At 45.0% G+C, this 10,177-nt stretch overlaps 1 protein-coding gene and 1 long non-coding RNA gene across 10 annotated transcripts; both read right to left on the reverse strand.

The window, feature by feature from the left end:
* Positions 1 to 3,809: 3,809 nt before the first annotated feature.
* Positions 3,810 to 8,169, reverse strand: LOC123182027 (F-box/FBD/LRR-repeat protein At1g13570). 9 transcript variants are annotated; one of them, XM_044594478.1, is made up of 7 exons: positions 7,465 to 8,168; positions 6,999 to 7,056; positions 6,466 to 6,757; positions 5,121 to 6,005; positions 4,879 to 5,034; positions 4,506 to 4,795; positions 3,810 to 4,147 (listed from the first exon to the last, which is right to left on the reverse strand). In XM_044594478.1, exons 4-6 carry the CDS (start codon positions 5,979 to 5,981, stop codon positions 4,538 to 4,540), a joined length of 1,275 nt encoding a protein of 424 aa, XP_044450413.1. In that variant the 5' UTR covers positions 5,982 to 6,005; positions 6,466 to 6,757; positions 6,999 to 7,056; positions 7,465 to 8,168; the 3' UTR covers positions 3,810 to 4,147; positions 4,506 to 4,537. The 9 variants fall into 9 exon arrangements, with proteins under 9 accessions (XP_044450413.1, XP_044450414.1, XP_044450406.1 ...); XM_044594479.1 differs by lacking the exon at positions 6,466 to 6,757 and having other exon boundaries at positions 7,465 to 8,169; XM_044594471.1 differs by lacking the exon at positions 6,466 to 6,757 and having other exon boundaries at positions 6,995 to 7,056; positions 7,465 to 8,169.
* Positions 8,170 to 8,488: 319 nt separating this feature from the next.
* On the reverse strand, positions 8,489 to 9,006 carry LOC123169922 (uncharacterized). Its single transcript, XR_006484982.1, has 2 exons — positions 8,734 to 9,006; positions 8,489 to 8,628 (listed from the first exon to the last, which is right to left on the reverse strand). It is a non-coding gene; the product is annotated as an uncharacterized lncRNA (long non-coding RNA).
* Between the last annotated feature and the right edge of the window lie 1,171 nt (positions 9,007 to 10,177).

Consider the following 10,177-nt stretch of genomic DNA (forward strand, 5'->3'; position numbering starts at 1 on the left):
CTCAAATAACTTTTATGGATATAGATCTGATCATAAACTCAAACTTCATCGGATCCCAGCAAACAGATCGCAAAAAGTCATTACAAATAGATCTCCAAGAGACCATTGTATTGAGAATCAAGAGAGAGAGAGAGAGAGAAACCATCTAGCTACTTCCTACGGACCCGTAGGTCTATGGTGGACTACTCACGCATCATCGGAGAGGCACCAATGAGGATGATGAACCCCTCCGTGATGGTGTAGATTGGATCTCGTGATTCTGGAACTTGCGGCAACTGGAATTGTGTTTCAACGTCTCTCCTAGGTTTTCTGGAATATTTAGGTATTTATACGGCGAGAAGGCGGTGCAGGGGGTCTCCATGGGCCCACAATCCACCAGGGCGCGCATGGTGCTTTCTTGGCCCCCAGGGTGTCTTCTGGTCCAAAAAAAATCTCCAAAATATTTCGTGGCATTTGGACTCCGTTTGGTACTGATATTCTGCGAAGTGAAAAACAAGCAAAAAAACCAACTATCACTAGGCACTATGTCAATAGGTTAGTCACACGAGGGCATCTGCACCCGCTTTTCAAAAATGTACTTTTTACGTGTTTTGTAATGTTTAAAAATTCTAAAAAAAAATATGCATACATGGTGGCAAAGGTATGTCCACGCACAAAGTTTTGTGTAAAAGAATATTTTTGTTTTGTCTCAGTAAAAAGACAAATTTTACTGCTTCTAAATAGCGTTTCACGGCACAATTTTTTTTTTTCACAGGCTACAAAAATGTTGTTTTTCTGTGAAACTTTCTGCACACACATAGAATATGGAGATGTCTGCGCACACCTTTTTTCAGAATTTTTTGACATTGCAAAATGTGTTTTCTAAAGTGGGTTCATATGTTCCCGGATTCATCCATGCACTTCTCCTCCAACGGATGCTCTCTTCTCATCGTTGTATCACGGTACGAGGTGTCAGGTCGGCTGATGCCTTGTGTGTGGTGACATGTTCCATGACCGTCACGTGGGTGATTGTACCTATTTCCCCCATAATTTTCGTCAATCACTCAAACATGATTCCCTTGTAATTAATGAGACGGGGCAAAAACCTTTTTCTTTTGAGGGAGAGATAGGGCAAAATCTTTTTTTGTGACAGCTAAATGGGTTGCTAGGCTCGTGGCAGAGTGAGCTAACCAGCAGTGAAGTCAAGTAAAGTAGCACACCAACTCTCTTGCTGCAACCGCACGCCCAAACTCATATGACCAAGATTTGACTATGGACCAAATCCAGTGCCACACAAGGCTCACACCTACGCTCACACGGCGACATCACATCATGTTGTAAATCCAATTCTAAGAGCGGCACGTGTAGCAAACGCCGATTATCAGTCGGTAATCTTGCACAGATCAGGACACATGCGTCGTAGTAGTACCAGCAGAACCGTGGAGAAGGGGAGCGCTTTTTTTTTGAGAAATCGAGGGGGAGCGCTGAGCGCATGTGTTTCACCTGCTCGTAGCCCAAAGGATAAACAAATAATGGTGCGTACTCGTACAAAAAGAGGACGAAGCAGCAGAGAACGACGAGCTAGTGGACCATGCGGCCAGGGAGGTCAGGCCCAGCCACGTGAGAACCCGCCCGGAAAGCGGAGGCGAGGCACGCGGGAAAGGGCGGAAAATTTTGCGACGCCGGGGGCCGGGCGAGCCGTGCCGCGCCTCGTGCGTACGCGGGCGGCGGGGATACGGTTTTCGATCTCTCTTTTCGGTTGCCCCGCCCCCCCCCGCGCGCGGGCCAGGCCAGACCCGCGAAACCGCGGCGCGGTGACCTCAGGCACGAGGACGCTGCCACTGCTCTGAACGGCGACAGGGTCATGAACACGCGTACTGCTGCTAGTGCTCGTGCAGTACAGCTTCGGCTTCGCATTGTGCTTTCGAGCTTGGGATGCGACGCCCAGCAGCTTCTTCTCCCGGTAGTAGGACACCCAATTTAGCACCATGTCATCTCGTCGTGGTTTGATTTTTTTTTTTGAGTATTTGTTTCAAACTTTGAATCTTGAGAGTGATTTCTACTGTAGTTTTTTGCATGCCAATCTGAGCAGCTGAAGACAATGCTTCCTGGAGCCATCACGGGCAGCTGGTTGCTGTAGGATAGACTGGACATCTACTAGTATTGTTTTCTGGGGCGAACAAATTGACATCTACTCGGTCTTGTCTCCAATTTGGAACGACTAGTCTCCGATCCGGCAGCCGACAATGTCTACCACACACCTACGTCATTTCTTCACGCACTTGGTCTCAGGAATTGTCCGCAGATTTATTTTATCACAATTTTCGCTAACCGCTTCTAAAAGACGACTCATCATGGCAATTAACTACTCAACCAACTGCTCATAACCATAAGCATCTTCCTTTACCAACTATTAATACGGTGTTTGCCAATCATGCGTTGGTCAGCTTGAAATGCATTTTTATTTTTGCGCATTCCACTTGGAACGTTTCCTGCTGTACAAACAAGTACTACAGGTTGAAATAATTATCCCAACAACCAAGAAACTCTAATATGGTACTATTTCCTCAAAAAAACTCTAATATGGTACTATAATGGTTGTTTTTTTGTGCAGAAATCAACTTGATTCTGTCAATGCTTTGCACTGCTGTAGCAAACAGTAGTGCTTAAGATTTACAGCTCATGCCTTACGAGATCACACTGAACCATGGAAGTGGGGTCGTCCAAGTTCCAACCACGGTTTGCCGACTGCTGCCAAGTCTCGTCTTGTTGCTTTCGAGACTGGACTCGACCCTATCCTTGAGAAAACAGTTACTCCCTCCATTCGAAAATACTTATCATCAAAATGAATAAAAAATATATATCTAAAATTAAAATACATCTAGATACATCCTTTTTATTTATTTTGATGACAAGTATTTTCAGACGAAGGGAGTATATTTTAAGGGCAGCAAAGTTGACTGCAACAATTAGCAAAGCTGACTTTCTGAACTCTTAAGACAAACAATTAGAGTCAATGAGCCGAACTTGTGCAAATTGAAGTGGACGCTGTACTTCACTACGCGTTTTAAGGTGTGCAGAAATAGTCAGGTCAAACAGGTTAGGTAAAAAACATGTCCGGTTAAACGGATGGTTCTCGTTTTGCTCATTACCGCAGAGCCAATGTAAACAAACTGAACTTGACCTGTGGAATCCGACTGAAGAACTTCCAGTAGTACGACCCAAAGCGGCCAATTTCTTTTTTCTCTGTGTGTGTGAAATGCAAAAAATTGCACTCTCAAAAGTCAAAAGGCGGGAACAGTTCAAAACAGAAAGACCGCGAGTTACTGGACCATTTACTGGGGGTGGCAACCAGTGAAGTTTATCATACCAGGCAAAGAGACTGAAGAACTTCTAGTACGATCCAAAGCGGTCAAAAAAAAAGTGGTGTGTCAGGTGCAAAAATTTGCATTCTCAAATGGTTTGAACTACCGTGAGTTAGTGCCTGTTCGGTTCCTCTCCACTCCCGCAATTGAGCTCCTGGAGCGGAGCAAGCTGCTGCAGCTTTTCACGGAGCAGCTCAAACCGAGCTCCGCAGCTTCGCGGAGTGGAGAGAATCCAAACAGGGCCTTAGTAAAGTACACCCTCTGTACCCACCACAAGTACAAGACGTTTTTGCAGTTCAATTTGAACAGAGGTAGTAGATCATACGAACTAGAGCAAGGTTTTGAACCTGACGTTACTGGGGGGTGGCAACCAGTGAAGTTTATCATACCAACTTTACCAGGCAAGAGACATAACATAGGACCTAGCGACCCTTAGGAATACACTGAGAGTACCCAGCATTCAAATTTGGAAATAAACTGCATAGTAAAAGTTAAATTGGCAAACATTTTCTTTCTGAACTTTGACACAACAGGCAAGCAATTCTTGAGGCAACACTGTTTTTTCACAGGACCACGGGGTAGCTTCTACAACAAATTATGGGGATAACTTATGCTTGTATACCCTGACTTCAGATCTTGTGCCTTGCAAGATCGCACCAAACGAGAGCAGTAGAGTTGTTAGAGGTTCCCAACACAGGCTTGATACCGACTTCCAATGGTCTTGACTTGTTCCTTCAGAGATTGGACTTGATCCTATCCATCGAAACAGAGCAGAGATAAAACACTAGGGTGGCGAAGTTGACCTGCGCAAGACCAAAACCGTAGTCATAATTCTGAACTGAAGTAGTATAAGATAGACAATTAGTCAATATGTTCATTTTTTACAAACACGTTCATGCTCAGAATTCTCCCTTGCATGTTATCTCGAAGTAAACTAAAAGCAAACTGAAATTGAATAGCACTAAATTCCAGATATGACCCAAAATGGTAGAAGAAATATAAGTGACATGCCAAGTCTGAAGGTGGTACTGCTATTTCCAAATTGAACATCTGCAATTCTTCTACAGATTCTTATGAAAACTGAACCTACTTTAATGTAAGTAACTGAACAGACGAAGAAATGTAAATATTTTCCCTTCAATAGAAAAACGTAGCCTGCACCTTTTTCTAGTGGGGGAAACAAGCCTCAAGAATCAATATTTCTGCATCCTTTGATGCTCTTCTAGCTTCAGGAGATTTTTTAGGACATTTCTGTCCAATCCCTTGTCGATTATTCCCACTTTTCTTAACACTGGTGCATCTTCAAGTAAAAGTTTCAAGAAGCCTAGCTCCGCAATGGAGCCAGTATAGTCGAACAAACCAACTACTTCAACGTTCTGGAAGAGACAGACATCACGGTCTATTGATTCCCAGAAATGCACTCTTGGTACCATGGAATTCCTGGAAATGAGCTGCAAAGTACAGACTGTAAATTGAGCAAGGGTCCAATGGAAATTTATGATATGTAGCAAGTCGAAGATTTCATCATCTGTACCTTTAGTTTGAAAAATCGCAGGTTGGGGGCATGCTGAAATAAGCACAAGGCAAAATTTGCCTCCTTGAGATCACCGAGATTGATCTCCAGGCTTATCTCTGTCAGCCGGTTGAATAATTTTGGCTGCTTGAGAATCAGAAATTCACGTTCTACGCACTGAAATGGCAATAGGCCCCCAAACATAATAAGGAACAGTGAAATAATAAGCACTAAGTGAAAACTTTGCCATCACAGTTTCTTACCTCAAGGATGTGTCCATGAAACCTAATAGTCTCAACATCTGAAAGAGAAGCAATAAATGGAGAAAGATTGAAGTTGCATCTGGTTGTCGAAGCACCAACTGTGTCAGAATTCAGTTCCAGTCCGATCCATACGGAAGTAAGATAAGGAGCATGCAGATTGAGGTGTGTAAACCAGCCTTCAATTTTTAGCACCTTGAACTTTGTTGAACGAATATTTATATTGGATTGGCTGCACAATCCACGAATATTAAGTTTCTCCAAATTCGGGCAACTCGCTACTAAATCCCCTAAACTGTTTCCTTCCACAGTAACATATTCTAGACGAAGAGTATGCAATTGTTTGAAGCCTTTAGATGGAGGTGGCAAATGTAAACTAGTGAAAACACAAGCTCGCAGATACACATATTCTAGTTCATCGCAGGAGAAAAAACTAGAAGGGACCTTGTAACTGTCACGTATACTTGTCTGAAGTTGAATCTCCTTAATCTTATTTCTTGACAGCATAAGCATCCAACGGTAAAGGTGTCCTCCAGTGGATACCATTTCATTCGCTACGGTATTCAGGCAAAACTTCAGAATTGGGCCGTTGTGGAGGAAGAGAAACATATCAGTGAACTTAAGAAATCTGCGGTCATCGTCTGCACTATCATTTCCTGAAGCGAAATCAGCTGTCCTGAACATCAGTTCGGTCATTGAAGCCCATGTGTACCTCCAAGTCCTTGACAAGAGGCATGTTCCAACAGCTTCTTTTATTGGCAGACAACAAAGGATTTTGTCTCTGAGAGCTTCGGGTAGATTGCTGATGATATCTTCATCCACAACAGACTTACATTTCTTCGTTGGGGAACTCCCATGGTCCATTTGGTACACTTTTACTGTGAGAACCTGCATGTAATGTGGCACAAGATAACCTATTAATCTCTAACATGCCACACATTATAAATGGGACACTAGAAAGGGGAGCAAGAGGAGACAGTCCGGAATTGGATGCATTCCTCCTCTTGATATGATATTCTATTGTACTGAAAAGATGTACAAAAAATGTTTAAGGAAGTAACGCCATATGAGAAATTTCACATCTCCATATGACAATTCATAGTAATCAGGCGAGCATTTCTGTTGAACACCCAGAAAAGGTTAATTGGCACCACTTTAATTAATTGGACATCGCAACATAATTTGCACCCATTGTTGGTATAGACTCGTGAAATGATTCATGTTACGATTCTCGGTTAAACACTTCATATATCCAGGTGGAATGAGCCATTGAAGTTGCCACTGTTAATATCTGTTTTACCTACCTAAAGACGGAGCGAAGCCAAAGCGAGAGACGATCGGGCCTCACCTACGGTTGGGGCAGCTGCCTCCGATATCTTCCTGTCCCCCGCTCTTGTTGGTTTTCGTTTGCTTTCTCCTGTCACGGCCGCCGGTGCGATCCTGGGGAGGCAGCACGGCGCGGCACGACACCGCGCCGGCCCGACAAAGAAAATACGGCGGCGGCCGGCCGGCGAGTGGATGCCGAGCAGATGCTTGCGAGCCGCGCAAGAGTGTAAAACCTTTCTTTCTTTTTAATCGAGGAGTCCAAAATCTTGGATCCGGTCGAACCAGAGAAGCCACATTTTTTTCCTTGCCACACACTTCTTATATATACACATTAATAAATATACAATGTTAATTGCAATAAATGCGTATATGTGATATTAGGGAGGAAATTAATTGCACATTAATATTATGTAAGATATCTTTACGCATTAATTTTTTTGCGAGGTATCTTTACGCATTAATTATATGATAAACACATGCATTTATAGTTGATATGATACTAGAAGTGAAGCCGCAATCTCAAAGCTAGAGAAATATGAAATAATTCTTACCAACCTAACAAGTTCAGTCTCTGACATTGGCATCGCCACACTTTCAACCCCCACCGATCATGCTGCATGTCAGACAGCAAATTAGGCGCATTGTCACCGTCGTAACCGCATAAGAAACACATATAGGCACAACATAATAGGGTCAAGACGGAACAAGCAATATTAAATTATTAATAAGGAAAAGCATCAAAATTACAATGATGCAAGGACAAATATACCCTTAGCTCTCGGTGATTTGCACTAAAAGCAGCTGGTGCTGCCTGCTAAACAAAATTTCAGAGGTCAAAATCGATGCTAGATGCTAGGCTCACAATTGAAAATTGTACTATATCCTAGCGAGTCGAAGAATAAAGCATAAAATTAAACACAAAACAAGAATGGCTAACACAAGTTATTTGCATCATGAAACATTCTCATCTAGTGCGACTTGAGATACTATGGCATGATGTTAAGGCCCTCTGATTTTTAACCTTCATCCTGGTATATCTAACAAAGCAGCTTAATGTCAAGTCCATCCACTGCATTTATGCCTTCTCCTTTTCGATTGGTTTCTGTAGCATAAGTCTTCTTTCTTTCTTTATGGGTGTCCTGCAATTAAAACTTCAGTGTTATAGTAGCAGCAGTTAACAGCGCAGTGCATTTCTCCATTGATCATTGTTCTCCTCTTTTCTCTTGTTCATGTATACCTCTAGAGTGTAGTTACCTGCTTCTATTTCAGTTTATTATAGGCCGCACTTTTGTGCATCTTGGTCTGCTAAAAAATAGAGGACTGAGAAAGGAAGAAAATGAATTTCTTTGCTGAACATAGATAGATAGTACAGAGATATCGGTGTTTCCAGAACTAATTTTTCCTCTTAGTACTACAAGAGTCGTCTCAGCCTCTTGAAGCTTAACTAATGTCTACTTCTCTCGACCAGAGCATCATGTTGATTATTCCCCATCTTTGCATGTATTTCATGTTTCAACGGTCGCAGATTTCTGAGCAAGCTCACTCCAGTAAAATTACTCGCAACACTTAACCTCAACAGCCGCTTCACCCTCTTCAGCCATGCCGACTGCGTCATCCTCTCCAACCTGGACGACACAGTGGCCGCTAAAATCCGGACGAACAAAGCATGCACACTAAAACATTCCTCACTGTCATACACAAAACTCACCACCAATCCGGATGAACAAAGCATGCACACTAAAACATTCCTCGCTGTCATACCCAAAGCCAAAACTCACCACCCAATCCGGACGAACAAGCATGCACGCTAAAAAATTCCTCACCTTAAGAACCCACTGTGGCTTCATTTTGAAGAACTACCTTAGGCAAGTTTGGCAACATTGTATGGCAAAGTGTGGCATTGCTAGGTCTAAAACCAAACGGCCCCTTAGTCTTCTTTCTTGTTGGCATGTACGAAATCAGGGTCTCTTTTCCAATAAGAAGCCACGATATTGGACGACTCCTGTGACTGCAAGAAATCATTCAATCCAACATCATCTGCAAGAGATCGAAGAATTTTTTTATTTTCCATCACAGCATTCTACAACAATAGTACCAATTATCTCAATATCTCTGTGTGCAGACAACACCCAGCCCTGTCCTGTTTCTCCCCTGTTCATCCCTTCTAGCACAGAGCAGCAACTATCTAAAAAGAAAAGAAATTGCACAGTACATAAGCAGCACGCAACCACGAACAGCCACCGCGTGCCACTTGACCCCTCTCTCATCTCAATCAAATAAAATGGAGTACCTTGGGGAGAGGTTTCGGGAAGAGCTGATAATGGGGGAGACGCCGGGCGCTGCTTGAGACGCGTTCTTTGGTGTCATCGAGGGAGGGGAACCGAGGATGTTGGGGTTGAAGTTCCCAACGGCCTGCAAGAATCGCGTGCGGGAAGCGGATTTGGAAGGGGTCTTCGTCGCCGCCGTCCGTGGTCGAGGACGCGAGCTTGGACGGGTCTCGCTGCCCGCTGCCGCCGTGGCCGAGGATGCGAGCATCTCTACCACACCCTGTATAAGGCCGAACTTTTACAGTTTGCTGAAAAACGGTTTTACAGGCCGATTTGAGTTGTGCATGAATATGCTTTTTTATGGGTCGGTTACGCGAAGTCTGCTTGATCACAGCCCGCATCGTCTCGCAAACCGAAAAATTCCAATAAGCGAATTTGACAACGACTCCGATAATTGAGTTCAAATTCGAAGAATAAAATATAGTTCGCGCACAAATAAAAGCATAGTTTTGTACGACAAACGCAAAAGACTTCATGCAAAAGCGACGACCACATCCTTCATCATCTTGGTCGCTTTTCACCCTCGTCATGATCTTCAATCCGCACCACCGCCATTGATGCCATAGGCACCCACAAATCCATCGTCGGCACTTGTTCCAACTCCGGCACCGAAAGCATCGCCGGGCGCACTGAATGCATCAGCGGCACTGGTTCCAACTCCTGATGGGAAAACATCACCGGCACCGAAACACCCACCGGCCGCCGCTAGTATCCTCCTCTTCAAGATGTCTCTCCTTGCCATATCATGCCATTCTTTGGTGATGTCGTCCATGTAATCGCGGTTCAATGTCATGATCCAGTTCTCTTCGGCAAGAAGCTTGGCCATGGCTTTGGTCTTAGCGGCATAGGCTCGTCTCTCCTGATGCGGAGCATCCCTCGCTCATCCCTCACGCACGCAGGCACGAAGGGAACCAATGACAAGAGCACACGCACGCACCATCGAAACCGAGGTTAAATCTTTCCTCTTCGAGTTCGTTCGGATTCGCATGAGAGTTGGCTTCTACCTCAATCGGAAACGCTATGCATTCTTAGGTACCGAGGAGAAAGCCGTGAGGAAGCATGGAGGGATGACCGAGTCCACACGAAGTCCCTAGGAGAAGGAGGAGGAAGGAGAACACCAAGATGCGGAAGACCGGAGACCTCCTGGACACCCCGGGTGCCCGGACAAGAGGACCCCCGGGTACCCGGTCATGCGGCCGCGGGGTGGGCAAAGCCCCTGGACACCCCGAGTGCCCGGCCCCTAGAGCCCCGGGTGCCCGCCCCCCCCCCCCACCTGGGCGCACCCCGGGTGCCCGGCCCCTCCAGCCGCGGCCTCCCTGGGTAGCCCAGGTGCCCGGCCCCCTCTTGGTGCGACCCCGGGTGCCCGGCCCTCCACCTCCGGGTGCCCGGTCCCCTTGACCCCGGGTG

The sequence above is a fragment of the Triticum aestivum genome, chromosome 1D, assembly GCF_018294505.1.
Source record: "Triticum aestivum cultivar Chinese Spring chromosome 1D, IWGSC CS RefSeq v2.1, whole genome shotgun sequence".
NCBI classification, from domain to species: Eukaryota; Viridiplantae; Streptophyta; class Magnoliopsida; order Poales; family Poaceae; genus Triticum; species Triticum aestivum.

What these genes read in the sequence shown, in the direction of transcription:
- LOC123182027 (XM_044594471.1), bottom strand. Translation starts at nt 7,027, where the DNA reads ATGCCAATGTCAGAGACTGAACTTGTTAGGTTG. An exon ending in AGACTGAACTTGTTAGGTTG is followed by an intron (nt 6,006 to 6,994) that starts GTAAGAATTATT and finishes CATTACATGCAG; the next exon opens with GTTCTCACAGTAAAAGTGTA. An exon ending in TTCATGGACACATCCTTGAG is followed by an intron (nt 5,035 to 5,120) that starts GTAAGAAACTGT and finishes TTGCCATTTCAG; the next exon opens with TGCGTAGAACGTGAATTTCT.